Source organism: Eleutherodactylus coqui, chromosome 8 (genome assembly GCF_035609145.1).
Source record: "Eleutherodactylus coqui strain aEleCoq1 chromosome 8, aEleCoq1.hap1, whole genome shotgun sequence".
Lineage (NCBI taxonomy): Eukaryota > Metazoa > Chordata > Amphibia > Anura > Eleutherodactylidae > Eleutherodactylus > Eleutherodactylus coqui.
The window spans coordinates 32,351,354-32,375,084 of NC_089844.1; the positions used below are offsets into that span (position 1 = coordinate 32,351,354).

Sequence of the window (23,731 nt, forward strand, 5' to 3'; positions counted from 1 at the left end):
GGGCTGCCATTTGGACGTCGCCATTTACATCAATGGAGGCCGTCTGCCGTAAAATAGAGCATGCTGTGATTTTTCTTCCGTTCGCGGAATCCACAATTCGTATCAAAAATACATGCCTTTCAATTCCCGCATTTTTCCGCGGAAAGTCCGTGTGGGCGCAGATTGCGTAATCCACTTTTAAAAGCTGAACGCGTGAGATCGGCCGAGAAGAGAAAACAAGGGGATCTGCTATCTTGGACCTAATTCTTACCAACAGGGAAGAAATGGTTGAGGAAGTAAGGGTGATTGGGACCTTAGGAGGCAGTGATCATGTTATCCTTCAATTTTGAATAACAAGGGGAGGAAGAAAGAGGGTAGGATAAAGTTATAGTTTACTGTGGATTATAGTTTAGTTGCGGGTAACTTGATACGATCACAAGAATTCCAACCATTTTACGTAACTCTTCCCTCATAGGGAAGCTTTGATGTCCTGCTACTTACCCACAACTGTCGCACTACCGAAGGTCAAAGTAGAGTCGTAACCATAAAGTGCAAAGAACTGTACTTCCACATTGATTTCTACTCATAGGCCTACCTGATGGCTGTGATCAGAGTAGGCCTATAAGACATTGCCTGCTGTACTGAAGATTGATGATCCATCGTGTAAGGAACTGTTTAGAATTAGAACATTGATGGAAATTTGCCTTCATTATTTATAATCTTTTTGTGTCCATTTTAGTTGAAGTCGATTCTGTTGATGCGTTTTGCACCGAACAAGGTGAGGACAATCCAAGAGAGCCGACAGAACCCCAAGTGTGCACCGAGGGAGTGGGAGCCGTGGACTGTCAGGACCCAGCTTCAATGATGAATTAATGACATTGTAGTTTTTATATTCAGCCCTCATATTGAGGGAAACGACCACTTGTACAATATAGACTGCTCATCCAACATTTGGATCTCTCCCGCTGTTTTAAGTGTTGTAGACGATGTATCCCGAGACAGCATTAGTAAATGAAATGAATTAAGCAACACAGCAGCATTAATGTGACGGACAGAAACTTCTCTGCTTAATTTTGTACATACGCTGACTGTGCAACCATCACTTCAAGAATAGGACTATTATTCTAGTAGTCGGAATGCAGCATTCATGGCCTTCTGACTGGACCACAGTGACATCCTCCATATGATCTGCTGTGCTATGAAGTAGATCTGGCTGCATAGAAGTATACCGCTGCTTCCTTTGGATGATGAACTCATAATGTGTTTCTAAAATTACAGATTATAAGAAACCTTATGTAACAAACAAGGATGTTTATCTTGACGTCTAACAATTAAAGTTTTACCCACCTTACCGTCTAACATTGAGTGTTGCTCTTTATTTTTCCCCAACACCAATGTAACCTGTCTAAAATTCTGACAGCGGCATTTAAATCCCCCGACTAAAGTTCGGAGATTCCGTACAGCCCCCCACGATAAGATCGCAGGGTGTCATGGTAGTCGGGGGCCCTCTGAAAGTCCCCGGGGCTATCATGGCAGAATGCCTATCAAGCCATCACCTAAAAATCATCGTTCAAATGAAAAGTGCACACATGTAACGATGATCGCTCATTTTCAGTAGTTTAAACACATTTTGAGTGATAATTGTTACGGATAAATGGGCCTTTAAGGCTGGGTTTACACAGGGCGGATTTGCTGCGGAACTTCTGCGGCAAATGGAAGTTCCACTGTGGCAAATCCGCCTGCGGCCTCTAATCCTGGGATTAGCCAGCCATGTGGATGAGATTTGTCAAAAATCTCGTCCACGCGGGACAGCCAGTCCATCGCGGCAAAGCCGGCATTGTGGCATGGATTTCCTGGCTGCAGCATGTCCATTCGTTCCCCTTTTCTGTTGCGGCAGTGCTGTCCTTTATGGGAGTGCCGGCCGCAATGGAAAAGCATGCGGCCGGGCCGCTCAGGAACCCGCAGCTAAGTGCTGCGGGTTTTGAACCGGCAGGTTTTTTTTTGTTCGCTGCGGCAAAACCGCAAAATTTCCGCCAGGAATACGTCCTGTGTGACCCCAGCCTAAAAGGGTAGATAAAACTATTTTAGGTAGCAGATGATTTTCTAGTGAATTGATTTTCCTTTAGTTGTGGAAAAAGGGGAATGGTGTTCACATACGACAACTACAAATGCCTCAAAAAACTAGTACTACTGGCTTGTCAATGACTCCTGATTTTCAAGCAAAATTTATCAGCTACAGAAAAGGGAATGTCACTACAACAGGGCTTAGAATGGACAGTTGGGGCGTGCATTCAAATGACACTTCTAGGCGTGGCGTATAGCAGGGGGACTCAACAGGCGTATTTTTTCTGCGTATGAAATGCTTAATACGCTGTGCTATGAGTAAGCTCTTAAGGATCCCTGCTGTCCAGACCAGGAGGAGCGTCGCCAGTTCCCCTTTTCCTCATCCACTAACTCCTATCAGTTTAATCATTGTGAACACACAGACAGGACCTGACCCTGTGTAGCTTTGTGGTGGGAGAGCTCTTGAAAGAGGTTGACCCATCTCAAGAAGTTAACTGCTATCCACCAAATAAGGGATAACTTGATAATTGGTGGGGTTCTAACCCCTTGGACCTCCACCCATCCCGAGATTTTTCTGCTTGTGCTTCCCGGAGTTTTGATTTATAACAGAGTTGAAGAGCTTAGCTATCTTTGTGTGTTCCCATTTGAAAAGAGTGGAGTAGAGATGCACATGGTTAATCGGTGCTGTCAAAATCTCAGGATGTGCCTCAAGAGTGACTAAATGTTTTGCCAGCAGCTCTTCAGACCTAGGATTTATTTTGATGCACTGTGTTCATGAAGTTGGAAATGCTGTGTAAAGCCGAATAAAAAATAGCGAGTCCAGTTTGAGGGTGCGTTCACACGAACGTATATCGGCTCGGTTTTCACGCCGAGCCGATATACGTTGTCCTCGGGTGCAGGGGGGGGGGGGGGGGAGGATGGAAGAGCCAGGGCCAGGAACTGAGCTCCCGCCCCCTCTCTGCCTCCTCTCCGCCCCTCTGCACTATTTGCAATGAGAGGAGGTGGGACAGGGGCGGGGCTAAAGGGCGTGAATTAGCCCCGCCCCCATCCCGCCTCTCCCCATTGCAAATAGTGCAGAGGGGCAGAGAGGGGGCAGGAGCCTCAGTTCCTGGCCCTGGCTCTTCTATCCTCCCCCCCCCCCCCCCCCCCTGCACCCGAGGACAACGTATATCGGCTCGGCGTGAAAACCGAGCCGATATACGTTCGTGTGAACGCACCCTGAACCAGAATCCACAGTCCTGGAGAGTGATGATGATTCCATTGAGATGACAGCACCCAAGTTGTCACTAATATAATACTAGTCATTATTAGGACATTATAGTACCAGTGTTTCTGGTCGTGCAATGCGCCACACAGCTCTGCTGCATGCTACACCCATCCTGATTCCCAGACATTACACACACAACTCTGCTACATCCATGCTGATTCTCACATACAGCTGTACTACATTCATCCTAATGTCCAGACATCACACACAGCTGTACTCCATCCATCCTCATTCCCACAGCTCTGCTACATGCATCCTGATGCCCAGACATTACACACACATCCATCCTGATTCCCAGACATCACACACAGCTGTGCTACATCTATCCTGATCCCACACATTACACACACAGCTCTACTACATCCATCCTATTCCCACACATCACACACACACACAGCTCTCCTACATCCATGGTGATTCTCACACATACACACAGCTCTGCTACATCCATGCTGATTCTCACGCATCATACATATACAGCTGTACTCAATCCATTCTGATTCCCACACACACACAGCTCTACTATATCCTGATCCCTTCAGCTTATCGACCAGAGGTGACAACCAGCACAGCAGACTCCTGGATACAGTGATCAACCCCTGGTCATGTGATTCCCTGACTCCACCCACGCATGTGATCACATGACTGTGATGCCGACACGGGTCCTGGTAGGTGTTGTCCGGCTCAGAAGGTGGCTCTTTGCGTTTGGTGTTTATCCAGTATACAGTACTTTTTACCAAACTCCAGAATGGCGCCTCCCACAACAGCACTGGTCACATGGAAGTGATGTCACTGCAGGTCCTTCATCCTGCCAGATCTCTCTGGCGGCAGTAGATCGGTGTCTCCTGTCAGGGCCACTAAGTTGTCTGAGATAATGGCTTACTTGTATTCTCATTTTGTTATTTCTGTCCTCCCCTTCCAAGAGCCCTAACTTTGTTCTTCTTCTGTTGGTCAGGCTCTGTGTTTTATATATGCTGTAGGACCTGTAATGACATCACAGTTATGTGATATGGGGCGGAGCATGAGAAGCACCCACCCACATACATACATACTCACGGACAAGTGGTCGTTAGTAGATTGCTAAATCTGGCTTTGTCCCCTATTTTTAAGTGCATCAACATCACAAGACTGGCATGAACACGGAGAAATCTCCATACAGCTCTAAATCCCCAGCTTTCCTTCACCTCTTGATGTTGCTTTGACTTTTAGGCCTCTTTCACACGGGCTACAAAACGCATGTATGTAAAGCCCTTGGTTTCCAATAGGTTATTTCAGGCTACAAAACATCTTGCATGTGAAAGAACCCATTGGAAACCAAGGGCTTCACATACATGTGCTTTGTAGTCCATGTGAAAGAGGCCTCACTGTTGTATGTTATCAGGCCCATAATGCATGAGCAGCTACAGACTGTGCCATCTCTGCCTAGTGGGAGGACAGTGTAAATATCATTAACCTCTACATTCCCTTAAATAAGCTAAAGAACATAAGTATACAGTCATGGCTGATGAACAATCATCATCTGCATTATAACTGTGTGACAGGAGCCTCTAATCATCAGCAATAATGTGATAGCAGTTACTGCTCCCCCCCTCTGAGAACGGCATGCGTGGTACACTCCATATAATTTCATCAGACAGGAAAGTAGATGTTTTCAGATCAATTTGCATTTAATTAACAGTAAAAAGTGAGAGTCCTCAGTTCTTGATACATTTTAATGACTGGCTGAAAAAAAAAATAAACAGCAAGCTTTTGAGACTACTTGGGTCTCTTTATCAGGCATGGTTCAACACAATGTCTTAAGAGTCACATACAGAAAAGGACATGGGAAGAGTAATGTAAACCAGAACCCTCAATATGTGGAGGGGACCAGCAGTAAATAACTGAAGCAGTTAATAAGGAGTGTGAAAGGTTTAATTGTCCTCCGATCGAGACCTCGTCGTTGCTCTTGCTGTCCCCACAAGGTCTGAGAAGCACAGTCCTTAATAGATACACAGTAACAAAGCCTTGCGACATTCATTCCTGATCCAAGTCTGTCAAAGTTTCCCATAAGTTTGTATTCCCAGACTTGCCTGTCAATCTGAAATATACTTCTAATACTAGTTTCTTCACCTATGCTTTGGCACAGGTAGAGCCGACATTTTTTTTTCTTCAAGAGAGCACAGACATGGCCGAGTTACAACATGCACAAAACTCGCACTTAGGGCTTATTCACACGAGCATATATCGGCCGGCGTTTTCACGGCTGGCCGATATACACTACCATTTGACGCATTGGATTCCAATGCATCAGATCACACAGGCGAATTCCCGCGGCATAAAAGCGCCTGGCCAGGCGCTTTTACACCATGCAGCAAGGATAGTCCTGGAACTATCATACTGGCCTGACTACGGCCGCTGCCATAGACTCCTATGGGAGCCAATGACAGCGGATGGAGAAGGGAGGTGGGAGGGAGTTTAGCAGCGTGACTGATAAACTCCCTCACCGTTCTCTTCTCTGACCCTCGCTGTTTGCAATGGGAGGGGGTGGGACAGGGGCAGAGCTAAGCTTCACCCTGCCCCGCCCCCTCCTATTGCTGGCTCCGGTGACGGGGGCTTAGCCCCACCCACCTTATTGCAAACAGACGAAGGGGAGGAGAGAGGAGGCGATGGCAGGGGGAGACAGCTTAGCAGAGCTAAGCTGTCTTCCCCCGCCCGACGGCATATGCGCCGAGCCCGTACATCACATGGTAGCATATATCGTCCGGCCGTGAAAACGCCAGCCAATATACACTCATGTGAATAAGCCCTTAAATAGACCCCAATGTTTTCAATGGGTCTATTTACATGTGCAACTTTTTTCTTCTGCAGCAATGCTGTGAAATAGAAGAGTCGAAGCATGTTTTTTTCTGCAAGTCTACAAATATCTCACCAATTGTTTCCAACGGGTGACAAGAAAAAAGCTTTCGTATTGCAAAAGCATGAGACTTTAGCGCGCATGAACATCGCATGTTCAGCAAATCCCAGTGAACATCGCTATTTAACACGCACTATATCGTTCTGAGTGTCTCAACCAATATGGCGCTCGCCCATGTGACTGCACCCTCATTTTCATTCTACGTTTCTGCCCTCTCACCTACATAGGGAGCCCCGGCAAGACATTTGGTACATACAATTAAGTAGATTACAGTTGTTGTGGCCGATATGGAACAAAGATACTTTTCTTTAAAGGAGTTGTCTCATCGTAGCAAGTTGCCCCTAACCACATAAGCAATAACTTACTGATTGGTGGGGATCCAACTCTTGGAACTCCCACTAATCCAGATTTTTGTCCCCCAGCAAGTCCCTAAGTATCGGCAGTGGTGACCATGCCTGCAAGCTTCTGCTCCATTCACTCCAATGGGACCGCCAGAGATAGCGGAGTTCAGGCGCAGAATAGAGCAGAGGCACACATGCGCGGCCACCACTGCATATAGTTCAGGACTTGCCGGGGAAAGAGATCTCAGAATGGGTGGGTGTTCCTAGAGTCAGACCCCACCAATCAGCATGTTCTCTTCTATCCTGTTGATGGGGGTGACTTGCTATGATGGGAAAATCCCTTTAATAAATTTGTTGGATCACATTTAATTTCCAGATCATGCATACAATCTGTAAAGTCTACATATATGTACAATACAACAAGACGATCGTATTACAAACAGGAATATATATACTAAGCAGCTAAATGACACTCTGGTTTTCAAAGCTTATAGAGATATAAGGCACAAAAGGAATAGTGGTTTCCCTTCAATTCAAACAAATTTGCTTTGGCATCACATTTCACATTCATTTATCCAGTTATTACGGTCCTGTTTCTCAACCCATGTGAGAATTCAGTCTTGGGTTGTCCCAGATATTTTTTTTCTAGACGTAGGAAAAGTTATAAACTAAGTAAAAGTGGTATACTCACCGATTCAATCCCTGCTGCTTCCATTTTCCTCTCTGGGCTTCATTTACAGCGACAATCCCATACTTACTTAACCAATCAGTGGCCTCAGCGATCAGTGCTGTCTATTGTTGAGGCCAGTCGTGGACTGCAGTAGTCACATGGTCGGAAGCCTAACTTGAAGATCCTGTGCCCCAATGCAAAACCTGTAACAGGCCCCCCCCCCCCCCCCCCAACTAGAATGCTTTATTCGTAGTACTGGGCTCCCTATATGGAGAAGAGAGGCCTTATGGGCACCTTAAGACTTGTGGGCCCGGGTGCAACCGCATCCCCTATAGTTACGCCAGTGCACATGGTTATACAGGCAGGTTAATGCTGCAGCCATGTAAACAAAGCCCCACAGGTAGGATGGGAGTGACGGGGGTCAAAGCAATGAATATATCTTCTTTATCTATTTTACAACATTCCCTAAGTGTTTTTTATAAATGGGTGCACAGCACTGATGTGTCTAACAGCCGAGACCAGAGCTTGCCGTTTCCGTCAGTGCCATAGACTTTGAATGGAGTGGCAGGGCGCATGCTCAACCAATGCACCACTGAAATGCCTCCTAGTTATGATCTTATCGGTAGGGGAATGGGGTTGCCACGTTCTGGCGATTAGTGGAGGTCCCATGGGTCAGACCCCCGCCAACCTATCACTTCTTCTGTGTTACAGCTTAAACACTAGATAATAGAAAGTTGTCACATTATACTTTGTGTTTTAATCGCTCACCATTTTTGTTCTGTCTGCAGTCATAAAAAAATTATTGTTTATATCCAGAAGCTGAAAACGTCTCCTGATCCAAAACTTCCAATAGCCGAGGATTTTACGCAATTGCATGAAGATGGGCAATGCCCTGTGAGCAGAGGCGTAACTTGAAGCTCCTGGGCCCCAATGCAAAAAGTGGAACGGGGCCCCCAACTCTAATGCTTTATTCATAGTACTGGGCTCCCTATATGGAGAAGAGAGGCCTTATGGGCCCCCTAAGGCTCCTGGGCCCGGGTGCAACAGCATCCTCTATAGTTACGCCCCTGAGTGGGAGCTAAGTGCATCAGTAGCATACATCACTCCTGTCCTTTTTACCACAATGCATAAATGTAGATAAGAGTCTATAATTCGGATTGTTGCTTATGCTCGAGGACACGTCTAGCTTATGTTTTTTTATTTCATTTTTCTTTTTTCCTCCCCTCGTAACTTTTATTTTACTGTCAAGATAGACAGCAACATGTATTTTTCAATGGTACCATTTTAATGTAACATAGAATGTAATGAAAAACCTTTAAAATATGTAAGTGGGGTGCAATTAAAAAACGCAATTGTGCCATTTTCGGGTGGGGGTCCAGTTATTACGGCGCACATGATGCAGCAAAAATGACAATTTTATTTTGTGGGTCAGTACAAGGATGGCGATGCCAAATTTATATACCGTTTTTTGTTGTACTACTTCTAAAAAAAATTACTTTTGTCATCTTCTGACTGACATAATTTTTTTTTTTCATTTTATGCAGGAAGTTTCTAGTGGTATTATTTTGGGGTACATGATTTGATCTTTTTTATTACATTTAACTTGGAGACACAGTAAGGTCGCTTACACATGCCCAACAAAATCACGCGAGATTTGTTCGTTGCGCGGCGCACAAAGATGAATCCCATTCTTTTGAATATCCAGACCTGACTAAAAAAACATCACTTGTCATTTCTTGAATGGTGTCGGGTACACAAATAGTGAATCAATTGTAAATACCGCCTGACACCATGTATCTACTTTTCTGTGCAAGAATTAGCACTAAGCAGCCACCCCACTCAGTGTAAGGAGGGCTTCTGAGTGGCTGACTCATCAGTGTCTTGCACATGTGTAAGCTGCTCCTCCATTTAGCATTCTGGCTGTCTGCATGCTGGGGGTTACATGGTATATATGCCTGCCCTTTTGTATCAGTTTATCAGTAAGTATATGGCCTCTTTCTGTGACTTTTTTGTCTGTTTGAATATTTCCCTTTCCCTGTGATTTTAAATAATGTTAGCTTAGGGACCAACAATATGCGAGGACCCTTGAAGTGGGTTGTAGGCTCACGTATTTTGGCCAAAATATCAGCTAATACCTCGTACTTTTCAGTATTTATCAATACCATGCAGAGCGGTTTTAAATGCTGGGGGTGCCCAGGCTGCCAGTGCTGGTGTGGGACACCTGTGGGGTGCAGGGCACCACACTGGATTTAGATATGGCGATAAAAGGTTGTAAGCCTGAATGGTGCGCTACATTACTATGTGGTCTGACACCTGGTATCTACTTTTCTGTGCTGGAATTAACACTAAGCAGCCACCCCTTCCCCCCCCCCCCCCCTCCCCCCCCCCCCCGCCCCCCCCCCCACCCCAGTATAAAGAGGGCTTGTAAGTGGCTGACTCATCAGTGTCCTGCACATGTATAAGCTGCTCCTCCATTTAGCATTCTGGCAGTCTGGTATATATGATTAACGGTTAACATAAAAAAAGCGAACTGTGAGCAAGTGGTTATGGCCACCATGTTCCCCAGACACGTGATTTTTATCTGTGGGGAAATTAAAAGCAAAAAGTGTAGGCCAATAATCTGCATATCCTGGATGAACTCCATGAAAACACTACAAACACTATCAGCAGCATCACCACTAAAGAGCTGCAGGCAGTATCAGCAAACATGATGTGATGTGCCTAGAGGTTCACAGAAGTGAACGGGGACAACTTCTAGCATCTGTTCTAACATGCGGATAAATCAATAAAGCTTTGGAAAAAAACAATCCACTTGCTTGTTCTCAGTGCTGCAGTATTGTCAGAAGCAGGCTACTTTTCAATGGCCCAACCAGTACTATAGAGGGTAGAAAAGATTTTTTTTTATTATTTCAAGTTCCACAGAATAAAAACTGATCATAGGGGTCCTGATGGGGGTCTCAGCTGCCCACTGTTATGGCTTTGGGAAATGTAATGTTTTCCCTGTAGTGAGGCTGATAGGACGCTACAGCCTATTACACTGTAATAAACCGGGGTCCCTTGATTTCAGTGGATGTAGGCCAAAGCTGAGCTGGATGAGGCCATCGGCTCTAGCTGATAAAGGACAGGAAGGGAATAATTTAAGGGATTTCCTAAACAGGCCAGAAGGTCTTTTCTAAGTATCAGATAGGAGTCCAAGAAGACCTAATAAGTCATTCACATTTATCCAGAGAAAACATAAAACAGGTACTCTTTTTCCAGCAGTTTAACATGGATTTCTCCACCAAAGTCACATTATTCACAAGATCTCACGTTTTCTCCTGGCTTGCTCCATAACAACCTAAGAGCTTGTGCTGTCAGGGTTCAATCTGCCTACTCCAGCTATGGAATCCTCTAATATTGGGAAGGGAAATGCCAATATTTCAGCATCATGTAACCCAAGGTATGAAGAACATTAAGAAGCCCAGAAATATAAATTAATTTTTCAGGGTTTTTTGCCCAAATTCCCAGCCACCTGTGCCCGCAGTTTCGGATGATTTCCGATGTTAGACTCAGTCCTCGCAGCCAAACAATGAAAATATTGGAACCATTGGATCTGGCATATGATGGACCCCACTGACAATAATGGGGTCTGCCTCCTGGTATTCCAATTGGCATTTTCCTGGATGAAATAGCACGGATGTGACCCGGCCTTATGACACTTTTAGCTAATTCTCATTTGAATAAGCGAGTGACATCACCGCTAACTCATTCGCTCCTATGCAGCCTATTTAGACAGGCAAATGTATCATCGGCTCGTTCAAACAAGAATCGTTCAGCCCCTGTATAAACGATAATAGCTTCCAACGAATTTTGGTTGCCAAAATCTATTATATACTGTAAAATCATATATAAAATTAATTCTCAGCTGTGTCCAGGCTGAAATGTTGGCTTATTCATGGGGTAAGATGACAATTTGCAGGCCCCGTGACATCACTGCACTAGGACTGCATTTTCATTAGTATTTCCAATCACTTTACATGACAGATTCTGAATCATATTGTGAATATGTCACAAAGTGTTATAGAACATGGACTAAAAGTAACCATAGATCCTACTTTAAGGCATTTGTCAGACTCCCAACTGTTTTGCTACAGGAAGCAGACAGCTCCGTACATTGCAGATTGGCCTGGGTTGGTGATACAGGCTGAGTCCCATTCACTTCAATAGGACTCTGCCTGCAATACCAATCCAGGTCACTGCACAATGTATGGAGCTGTCTGCTTCCTTCAGCGAAACAGTTGGAAATGGGACAACCCTTTTAATTTCACAAACAACCAGGAATGTTTTCCTTTGTATTGGCTGATTTGACGGGTGCATTTTCCAGTATGTTCTGTAGTAAAAAAAAGTATTGCTCGATTTTCGTGGCACTCAAACTGATACCAAAGTGCGTTAATCGGCATCAGTTCCATCATGATTAATTTACTTTCCTGGATCCACCTTAATCTATTTTTTTCCCTAACATTATATCGCTAATTCAATTGCCTAAAAAAAACTGATAAAAATATGTGAACCCATCCTTACAGCGTATCTCTAGTGATCGGTTGTTGCACCACAGTAGTTTTAAAGAGGTCGCCTCATCAGAGTCATCACTCTTAATATTAGAGGCACAGTGTTGATGGATGATCCCTGCTAGTGATGAGCAAACATACTCTGCCGAGCTTCATGCTTGTTCGAGTATTAGCATACTCGATGGTGCTCGTTACTCAAACACATCAAGCCGTGTTCAACCCCGCCCCAGCGTGCATCATTTTCACATTTTTTGGCTGGCTGGCGAGAGAGAGAGAACGAACCTAGGAAAAAAAAAAAGCTCGGGACCCGGCGTCCCACATACAAAAATGCTCCAGTCTCCCATTGTAGTCAATGGGGTTCGTTACCGGAGTAGAGCTCTCGAATTTTACGAAGAGCTCGACTTGAATAACGCGGACCCGAGCTTTTGGGTGCTCGCTCATCTCTAATCACTGCAGATCTATTTCTTGAGACACTCTAGCAAATAGTCGATTTTACTAGGGAAAGTGGCTGATGCGTTAGATTTACCCAGCAGTAGCAACTACAAGAGAAAATATAGTGTTACATGACGTCTACTCAGATGAACAGCTGTCCATGTAATATATGAATGGCCCGAGTTGCTCGTAAGGGGCACTTTGTTTTGACTCACAGAGAGGTTCCCAAGTGGGTGAACACCCCTTTAAATCACCTCCATACATCCTAATCAACCTCTTTAAGTGCTCCGGCACGCCATATTACATCTTTAAGCAACATGTCCTGTCTCTACAAATAGCTATATCACAATAAAACACATAACTGCAGATTTGATATGCATTCCCAAAGTCGAAATAGACAGCGGCACCCACCAATATCCCAACTCTGGTGGGCTGAGAAGATGCAGGCTTACATATGGGACTGGACCCACGTCCCTCCAAGATCCACATTTATATCAGTCAGAAGAAAGCAGCATCAGAGGTGCACTCAAATTTCAGAAGTAGTCAAGTAGTCGATGTTTTGACCTGAAGATTGGGTCGAAACGTCGCTGTCGTGTGACCGTGGGAATAAAATAATTATTTTTCTACTGAAAACAAAGTGCTTGACTACTTCTGAAATTTGAGTACACCTCTGATGCTGCCTTTTTCTGACTGATATGCATTCCAACTGCCCTCCAAATCTATACTTACAGGGATTTATATCTATATGGACAAATACACAGACGAGAAGTAGAGATAATTAGATCACATAAAATAGGGGTCTTTGTCCTTGGAGGCCTAGCTGCCTTCTGTATATTTTTTAAATGATTATGAATAAAAATTAGGTTTTTATAGTTAGTCTATTCTGTGACGGGCAAAAGTTGGAGGCCTAACTGCACCCAAAATCTGAAAATGTAGGTTTGACTTCAGTGAATCCAATTACCCACTTTCTCTCATGTCGTACAGGAGAACATGTAAATAAGGGTCCATTCACATTTGTATCAGAGGGTCCGCTCGGAGCCTCTAGTGCGGACCTGCAGAAAATCCCAGACAAAATAGAACAGCGTGCTGTACTATTCTGTCCAGTAAAATGGTGGTTGGAATGCTGGACGGACCCCATTATAGTTAACCCAATGAGGTAGAAGCCAATTTTCCCCATTTAAGGGAAAAAGATCCTTCCTGACTCCAATCTGGCAACTGAAATAATCCCTGGATCACCGACCCTTTTTATAGTTGGGGTATTTTTGTTCTTCAGCTTGGAGGATGGAACCAAATGATGGAAATCATCCGGAGCAAATGTGAATGTGGCCCAAGATGTATGCAAGAATCCTAACAATGTAGAGCTGTATGAAACAAGATGACCACTGGCAAAACAATGACTCTTCTAGGAGTCAAAAATAGATTTGTTTTGACTGTGTAGTGATACTTAATGTATGGCAGATGAAGAAATGTACATTTATGCCCGCCATAACACTTGTGGCACAGGGACTACATCAGCTGTACACTGCCAGGAGCCTGCAAGCTGCACCATAGATCTTAAGGCCTATTTACACGCAACGATTATAGCTTAAACTTTGTCCAAACGATGGCTTTTGAGCTATAGCCCTTGTGTGTAAATGTGTGCCCATCGTGCACTTACCGTGCACTCTTCGTCCATCGCTGACTTCAGGTCAGCATGAAATCCGTTGACCTTGGTAAGAGGGATGGCATGCTGTGTTCTCTGCGGGCAGCGCTGATAACACTGTATGCATCCTGCAGCTCACGGAAGAACAAAAGCCATGTATTTAGAGAACAGACCACCCACTGTTCTCTAAATACATGCTAATGAAGTTAGTTAGCTACTAATGCAAAATGATTGCTCAAAACTGTTTTGAGTGATCATCTTTGCGTGTAAATGGACCTTTAGCTTCTTCAAAACACAAGATCCAACAATAAAACTTTTTTAAGTGACAAAGATGTAATGAGCTGATATAAAGATTTCCTATTAAATGTAGTTGCTCTTATTACATCTTGTGACAAAAGGTTTACACAGGAAGCTTCTGGATTTTATTCTGTAACCATTTATTAGTCTGAGGAATCTTACTTCATCTATCCCATATAATACTGTTTCTGTCACATGCTTTCCTGTCCAGTATTAACCCTACTCCAGAAGGAAGACAACTGTGTCTACAAAAGCAATCCATAGTTAGCAATCCAACAAGTCATAGCCCCACCAATTAAAGAGCCTTGAAACCTGACTAGGGATATTAGCCAAGTCTACCAATCTGTAGAAAGTCTTTTCAGGATTCTGGCTGCTTTCAGTACAGGACAAACTGCTTACTAGCTGGCTTACAGCGCTACCTATAGGTAGTGTTAGAGTAGTGTCAACTGGACAACTGTTGGGCACTTAAACGCCCGACAGTCATTCCAATACTTAACACTCTCTGTGCCTTCACACAGGAACGACAATCACTCAGTGAATGGAGGCGCAACACGCTGGAGATCCCTTCCGGCCGGCCACCTCCATTCAGAGTAAACAGGCAGTCGTTCATAGATGAACTGCCTGTTTACACGGGCTGAGAGTTGCTTGGTTTTTAGGTGAGCTGAAAGCCAAGTAACTCCGACAACTTAGCGATTGTCGCGCACTTGCCCTGTTTGGACGACAGTTGCCTACAATTGCTCTTTTGAATGATCACTCAGGCAACCTTTGGCCACTGTAAAAGTACATTTCGAGAGAATGTTTTCTCCCTTCTATAGGGGAGCTAATTTGCATAGCTTTTCCCTGGGAGCAGTGGCTGTAAGACCACCTGACCCCTAGAAAGTTTCTGTTCAAGTTTCCAGAGAGTCCATTAACCCTTTCCAATCCACTGTCTGACGTGTGAAGACATTCTGATTGAAGGCTATAAAGCTCCAATGTCGGAAGACGTCCGGAAGGGTATTCTTACTGTATATTACTGGCTGCTCAGTTGTCGGGGGCCTCTCCAGCATGTCCCATACCGCAGTACTAGCCAGCAGATGGTGCCGTTGTATAAGGCCAGAAAGAGAAAGCCCCCTAGGAAACCCTGAATCCAAAATTGGATTGCAAAGGGTGAATGAGTTGGCGAACCCTTTAAAAAAAATGGTTGCTGCTTTCATTCTCCTGCTGCTTTAGGCATGACAGATGTAATCTGATTGGATGACATTGGCAATCCTACGTTTTCATAACCTTCCCATGTTTCCTCAGCAATTAAAAAGGTTGGGATCGACAAGTGGTTATAGGTTTCAGACAGTCTCATTTTTCTGGTGGCAGTAGTACCATAAGATGTACATATAGACTAGAACCACGCAATGACTTTTTGTTCACAGCTTAAATATTTCCCCATGCAGTAGACAATAGTGTGATAATTCTATCATATTGCACCTTTACACACTTCGTTAATGCGCACAATTTGGCCATGTATTGCTTGCACTACCCATCTTTGAAAACATGTTCACAGATTCCAGAGAAAACCAGCGAGGAAACAGTACATCTATAGAATCAATACTGGCCGCAGATGAGGACAAAAAATAACTAACTTTTAGTACGTAATAAAATTGTACTGTACCACAAACGAGCAATTATTCACTGACGAATGCAATGATCTTCAGGAGAAACGCGTCAGTTTCCTCCAGCGGATATTGGATTTTACTGAATACTAATTATCTGGGATTTTTTCCAGTGGTTGATGGCATCTTGCAGAGTACCACCTAATTGATTGTTATATGTAAATGCTTTGTACGCCTCTGCACTTTTTTTTAAATCAAGACTTTTTGTAATTTGTTTTTATTACAAATTTCAGATTGTATGATTTTTACGCCTGTATTGTTTTCTAAGGCGCTGCAGACTGGAGGGCTGAAATCTTAGCAAATTCTGTCAGAGTAAACTGTCTGCTCCCTCCATAGCCTGACCCCCTGTTGTGAATGTGCATTCACTGCCTTTATAATGAGCTATTACAGTAGGCTGTATAACAGTGGGGGGGGGGATGCTGCAGAAAATCAGGAGGAGAGAGAGCAGAGAATGTTACTATCACAGAGGAACAGACCAGCAGCTATTCAGAAAGAGGATGCAAGACAGCTGTGTAGTATTGAGTGGGTGTGGTTATGCTACACAGCCTCTGAAAGAGTAGAGGGGTGGGGAGCTGAGCTTATGTGCATTCATGAGAGAGACCAGTTTTGCAGTACATTGCGATATTACAGTAATAAAAATTACAATTTATTTTATTTGTATTCATCTGTGAACCAGCATTACTTGTTTTCTGCGATTGGTCTTTGAAAAAGCCGATCAAAAGTGTTCACCGATGTTGCAATAAAACATAATCATGGACACATAGAACAGAGGAGGGGCACCTATATGGAAGGTTCCAGACCAATGTTCAAGTATTTGTATGTTGAGATGACAGAAAGCAAGGATTGCAATTACTGAAAAGAGTAAGGGCACCTATAGTTATCTGCAAATTTTACGCAACCAGAAAATACTGTGGAGCCCTAGTCTTAAGACCCATTTAGAGGGGACGCGTGTCGACGGGACGAGTGCCGACACTCCTCCCCGCACATACTAGCTCCCGTGCACCTGCATGAGAGCTAGTATCGCTGGCTCACAGCGAGGCGGCAGAAGATTTCTCTGCACTAGCTCCCCCGCCCCTCTCCATTGCCTTAACATATCGGCCGTTTAGTATTGAACAGCTGTAATTTACACTGAGCGATATGCTGCATAAATGATGGACGATGAGCTGATCGCTCAGTGTAAATAGCAGCTGTTCAGTACTGAACGGCCGCTATGTTAAGGCAATGGAGAGGGGCGGGGGAGCGCGAGGAGAGAAATCTCCTCCTGCCACCCGCTGTGACACAGCGATACCAGCTCCTGTGCAGGTGCACGGTAGTGATAATGTATGGGGACGAGTGTCGGGCATCGTTTGCCTGACACTCCTCACGTCTAAATGGGCTTTTTTACTAAGAAATTGATCAATTATAGAGAACACTGATTAAAAAAAACATTATAAAATGAACAGTTTAACCTAATTATGTATTCATCCAGGAATTTGTCTTTTAATTAGTTGTGCCAATGAGGATGACCAAACGTGGCATTGTGTGACACGTGCTAGCTTCGTTATTCCACCTACCCCTTCATGAGGGCCTGAACTGGAACTTTTCTAAACAATATTCATAAGTTGTATTCATACAGGAACTGTATCCTTGTATAGATATTTTTTGAAGAAGTGTTCTTTAGAGCATTGGGATATGTTTACAAAAATTAAACAATGTACAGTTTCTTCCATCCATCTACAAAATGGGTATGACATAAAGGCTTAGCTTTGAAACTGTTCTTACAAACAATGTATCCTTATTAGAGATGAGCGAGCATTACTCGAGCGAGCATTGCCCTTAGTGAGTACCTCCCCACTCGGAAGAAAAGGTTCAGCTGCCGGCGTAGGTGACAGGTGAGTTGCGGCCATGAGCAGGGGAGAGCGGGGAGTGAGAGAGGTGGAGAGAGATCTCCCCTCCGTTCCTCCCTGCTCTCCCCGCCCGCCGTCGAATCTTTTATTCCGAGCGGGCAGGTACTCGCTAAGGGCAATGCTCGATCGAGTAATTGCCCTTAGTGAGTATGCTCGCTCATCTCTAATCCTTATGCCTATATGCTATAGCAAAAGAGGGTAAAAGCATACAATGCAAAGGTGGACTAACCAGTGCTTCCCTTTTATCATTGCATACATGTAGGTTTCATTATCTACCTTACGTTAAAATACCTGACAATTTGTTTGGCTTTTCATACAAAACAGCAATATGTAGTGCTAAAATAAAATAAAAATAATCAATATTTGCAATACAAAAATAGCTAAATAATTCTACAAGTAAAAATAATACTAACTGAGTGATGGACTCAACGGCACAGTAATGCTCAGCGACACAATGTTCACAAAACAATCACATTTCTACATGTATGGCAGAAAACCGTAAATAGCAATTAGTGTTAATTCTGTGCATGACTTACCGATTCTCTGCAGTTTATAAGTGCAATATCTGCATATTCACATTATGCTCTCTGAGCATAAACCAAAAAATACACACGTGTATATTTAATTATATAAAAAGAAACTGCCAGAAACTGAAGCCCCCGCACAGCTTACTAATAGGATACGTAAGGCAAAAACAAAAAAAAGGATATTCCTCTCGTCTAGTAAACGGTATTAATGAAATGTCCATTCTTTAGCTTCATTTGGAGTTTTGTAGGAGTATCTCTTCATGATCACTGGAAAGGACCCAACTCTACTGTTCTTCCGATGTTGTGCCAGAGAGGGCAGCAGCGAGGGGATCCAGTCATGTGTCTGCTCCCTTACCTAGAAAGTAACCGTATACATGCCACACACTTCAATATACTTGTTTTTATATACAAGTGCAGAGATTCAGGAAAGATGGCGAGTCGCCCAACCAGAGGCAGGCGGTGGACATTATTACAACTCAATATGGGTTTTTTTATACTCCAAAGGGGACAAATTATACAGCTGAAATGTCATACTGTACTTTGTTATATGGTCAACCATAAGCGGAGCAGGATATCCACATACAGTACAGTAGACGTTTATTATCGGTGTATTTGGTAACTGAATAGAACCATTTTCTGTGCAACTCAAGTGGATGCAGAAGACAAGCGGCCCCACTTGTCTTCTGTATCCAGCTGTTTTCTGCTCAGAACACCCAGCTGTTCTACAGCAGAGCGCTCCGAGCGGGGGATGCAGAAGACAAGCGGGGCTGCTTGTCTCCTGCATCCAGCTGTTCTCTGCTCGGAGTACCTGGCTGGGGGATGAAGAACACAGCTGGACCGCTTGGTTCTTCATACCCCAGGGAGTGGGATACAGGTGAAACAATAGTATCAGTAGCATCCCGCTGTGAATTCCTGATAACTGATTGCTGATCTTTCAGCATGCTGAAAGATCAGCAACGGCTTAACGAAAACTGCACAATGTAAGTGCAGTTACACGCAACATTTATCGCTCAAAAGATGGCTTTTGAGCAAATTTTGAGCAATAATCGTTGTCTAAAAGGGCCTTTACACATATTGACTTAGCATGTTAACGTACATGTTCTGGACTGCTTATTAATAGCATATTATTTGAATATACCATGACAGAGAGAGATTAGTGCTGTTCCAACCACTTGGACCCCACCGATCACGAAAATGATGAGATCCCTTACGTCATTGTCGTCCATAAGCGGTGTCTGAGGTCGAGCTCACACAAACAAACATGTACAAAACAGAAGTGAATCGGAAATGAACAGAAAGCAACAAACTGATCCTTCAAAAAAATGGAAATTATGCTCTCCATTCTTTTCGGTTTCATTTCTGCTTTTTCAGCATTTTAAACCGATCTGCTTGAGTCTTGGTCTGCATTGTCTGCTGCCCTCTGTGCGTGCTCAGAAATAAAAGGAAAGATGGATGAAAACGGATTACTTCTGTTATTTTCCATCTGCCTCTGACTACAATATAATAAAAAAATGGATCCGTTTTTGTTCTGTTTTTTAAACTGGAAACAAGTGGAAACGCAGCAGTTTGCGCTTACTTCAGTTTTTAAAAAAACGAAAAAAAAACGATGGAGACAGAAAATTGAGAAATGGATTGAAAACGAAGGTCTTCAGTTTCAACACATTTCTACGGGCAGGAAAACTGATACATTTTCTTTCCATTTTGTTGCTCCCATGAGGGAATGGCTAAATGGATAGCAAAGCCACTAGTGTGTAATGGCCTATAGCCGGTCAGCCCCATTCACCTGCAGCGGCATCTTCAGTCTCATGACTGAGGAGTGACCCAGGACTTTCCATACATCAAATGTTCAGCAACTTCACGAATAATTTGTGTTTAGATAATATGATAACTAGAAAAAGTGCAAATCACTTTCTTTAACTGAAATAACTCTTTTTGTGCTGAAAAATCATTCTAAGCCCCCATGCACACGGCAGAGCCGGATTCCATATGTGGAATCCCGCAGGTACACCCGGTCTCTTGCAGCAGCAGCGTCTGTGTGTACCTGCTCGGTCGCCGTCTTTTCTGTACTGTAAATGGACCCAGCAGCTGGCTGTCGCACATGCGCAGTACGGATCTTTTTTCCCTAATTTTTTTATTTTCCTGCATTGTCGCTAGGCGATGACGCAGAATTCGCGACCTGTCTGCATCGTTCATTGCGGGCGGGTTGCAGGTCGGACGGTTTCCATTGACTTCAACGGAAGCCGTCTGAGCGGAGCCGGCATGAAAATGGAGCGTGCTGCGTTTTTCCTCAACAAGCAGAAATCGCGATTGATTTCCGCTCGTGTGTAGGAAGCAGCGGATCTTTATAGGAAGTAACGGGCGGTATGTGCTGCGGATTTGTGGTGCAGACGCCGACCACAGATTCTGCGGCAAAAATCTGCCCGTGTGAGGGAGACATTAGGTGCTGGCTAGGAGAAGTCTCCATTTCTTCTAATTTACAGTCTACTACCTGTTTTCATGTTTTGTCCTTCTCTAGTAACAAAGATGGCAACAGGGAGTAAAGAAGGGTGGTGACTCGTGTTGCCCACTGAAGTCTATGGAGAGAGATAGAGGGAAAGTGAAAGAGGAAAACAAAAGTAGAAACTCAGACTGACGTATTGCTACAGATAGCAGTGTGTGATTTACTGTCCCACAACTACTGGATTCATATTTACACAGCTCCATCTTGCTGTATGATGTCCCTCCATTATGCAGTGATCCGTATCTGTGCGCCACAGAGAGCTGAATCTGCGGTTTTCTCTGTGCACAGCGTATAGCAGCGGTCTACTCCCACAGCTCATGGACAAGTGATAATTATAGATACAGCCTGCAGAGGGGCAACCCGGTGATAAATGCAGGACACAAGTCATATAATGACCAGAAATAGTGTTAGTTCTCATGTACACACAGATGGCTGCTGATTCTGAAAAGTCATCTAAAAAGTTAAGTACACTTTAAAAGTTGGATCCTTTATGGCTACTAGATGAATAACACCACCAGGAAGGAGACTTCATTCAAACATACCTACATGGCAGCAGATAAGACTACTCATTGCAGAGAAAAAGCACCTTGATTGATTACGTTCATGACGTCGCAAGTGCCCAGCCTTTCTCAGTAAATGCTGGCCAATGCTTCCACCTTGGCCTTGAATGACGGCTCCACAGTTTAACAATGCCACTGCTATCAAAGCTGAAATCCCAGCCTGATGCATGCATGGTACTCTCCCTGCTATAAGCAATAGCCGCAGGGACATACTGCTGGGTTGGGATTTCATCGTTGATAACACGGACATAGCTGAATGGGGAAGCTGTCAAACTAGAACACAGAAACATGTACATATGAAAATCATGCAAGATGTAGTTCAGATTACAGTTCACTCACAATATATGATTGACTAACGGCCCATTTACACGCAAAGATAATCTTTCAAACAACTGAAAGATTTTGTGATCTATTCACATAAAGTGTTAATGGCCACTTTAGCATCTTCATTTGCATGTAAAAGGGCCTCCAGGATCTGTTTGTAGAGCCCAGCATGTGATTAATCACACACCCAGCTGTGCATACAGCTGCATTGTTCTGCTCGCGGTTGCCAGCAAATTACAATGTTATCTGCCAAATCCTGTGGAGATAACAGCATTTGGTCTATTGAGAGACACTTTATCTCTCGGTGTCTGAACGATGAATTTAAAGTTCACCTTAAGATCATCGTTCAATCAAAAAGCGCACAATGCCGGCGTTTACATGTAACGATTATCGCTCATTTTTGGTTGTTTGAACGAATAACGATAATCGTTACGTGTAAATGGGCCTTAACATGAATCCCAGTGGGCAGACCGATGCGGATTATGGAATATTAATTATTAGTATAGGACCCTTTCTATGGTAATTAATTATATAGGTATATATAGCAACATACCTGCTTGAAAAATGGATGGGACAGCAACATGCTGGCTGATGGCCTGGGTAAAGTAAATAGAAGACTGTTAGAGACATTATCCGGCCGTTTGTTGCATTCATCTTATAGCAAACCGAAATCATTTCTTTTTACGTTAGGTTCCCTTTAAAAACATTTTGTTTCATAGATGTGAACACAACCTATGATCTTACACCGATGTTCACCGTGTATAGAGTGATCACAAACTAGAAGTGTTCAGAGCTCTCTAGTGAAAAAACTAGAAGCCAGCAGAACCCAATACAACCTCCAATACAAGTTTGTGTGTGTGTGGGGGGAAGATAAGAAATAGTACCAGATGTTGCCACCAGGGGAATATTTGGCGCTGTATGTGAATGATATAGTGTAGCTGGTGAACGGATTCTGTTATACAGATTGGTTCAGTACGACTGCAGTGCTATGACTCTCACATTACCTCAACATGTGGAAACCTTTACCTTCTCTGTGCACGGCAGAGATCGGACTTGTGCAGTATAATTCAGCCAATGACAATCTTGCTGACTACAAAAGTTTTTTTTTCTCCTTTCACCGACATTGGTATTCCCCCTTTAAAGGTCGCCTGCAGACGAGCGGGTCGGATCCGGCGTCGAGAATTCTCGCCGCGGGACCCAACCCGAGAGCCTGCAGGGACGAGCGCGTACTCACCCGCGCCCGGCGGCCCCGACTCTTTCATGTGCCGGCTGCCGGGCAGCCGGCGCATGCGCAGACCGGAGCCGGGGGCTGCGTGAGTGACGTTTCTCCACTGCAAAATAGCCCACATCACCCCATTACCTCACCCTTAAGGAATTTAAAGCAGTCTCTCGGGATTTGTGTGAAAGGAGTGAATAGAAAGAAGATAAATAGGCACTAAAGGGATTAAGGAAAAAAAAGTTGGGTGGGTGAGAAAAGAAAATTTTTTACTCACCGTAAAATTTCTTTCTCGTCTCGTCATTGGGGGACACAGCAAAGACCGTGGGATATAGCTTCTGCCACTAGGAGGCGACACTAAGCACAAAAGTTAGCTCCGCTCTGGCTATATCCCTCCTGCCGACACCCGGCTAATCAGTTTGTCATGCCAGCAGTTGGAGTAGCCATGCGGGAACAGAGAGACAACAATAGTTAGCAATATGACACATCAACAAAATTTAACTGTAATGAAAAAACACATGACCATGTGTGACTTACAGAATCCGGAGTCCGACCAGGACCACCACTGTGTCATATAAAGAAAGCGGGGTGGGTGCTGTGTCCCCCAATGACGAGGCGAGAAAGAGATTTTACGGTGAGTAAAAAATCCTCTTTTCTCGCCCGTGTCATTGGGGTACACAGCAAAGACCGTGGGACGTCCCACAGCCGTCCCCAAGGGTGGGTACAAATAAATCAAAAACGCATGCGGTCAGTTTACAGCCGTCTGTAAAACCTTTCGACCCAGCGCAGCGTCGGCTGATGCAAACGTATGCATCTGATAAAATTTAGAAAAAGGCGTGCAGGGATACCCAGGAAGCCGCCCTACACACTTGTGACACTGAGGCCCTGTGATTTACTGCCCATGAAGCCCCCACTGCTATGGCGGAGTGTGCCGTCACCGGAA

General features: G+C 44.2%; 2 protein-coding genes across 5 annotated transcripts in view; one reads left to right on the top strand and one right to left on the bottom strand.

Annotated features, from left to right (window-relative positions):
* CARF (calcium responsive transcription factor) overlaps positions 1–1,328 on the top strand; it is a 39,088-nt gene extending 37,760 nt beyond the window's left edge. For all 3 annotated transcript variants that reach the window (XM_066575428.1, XM_066575427.1, XM_066575429.1), the window contains one exon: positions 719–1,328. In XM_066575428.1, the coding sequence (XP_066431525.1) occupies positions 719–852 (134 nt within the window). In that variant the 3' untranslated portion in view covers positions 853–1,328. The remainder of the gene's footprint in view (positions 1–718) is intronic.
* Positions 1,329–17,105: 15,777 nt separating this feature from the next.
* Positions 17,106–23,731, bottom strand: part of STRADB (STE20 related adaptor beta) — a 45,885-nt gene continuing 39,259 nt past the window's right edge. For both annotated transcript variants that reach the window (XM_066575431.1, XM_066575430.1), the window contains exons 11-12: positions 22,126–22,168; positions 17,106–18,543 (exon numbers count right to left, since the gene is read on the bottom strand). In XM_066575431.1, coding sequence (XP_066431528.1) covers positions 18,394–18,543; positions 22,126–22,168 — 193 coding nt within the window. In that variant the 3' untranslated portion in view covers positions 17,106–18,393. The remainder of the gene's footprint in view (positions 18,544–22,125; positions 22,169–23,731) is intronic.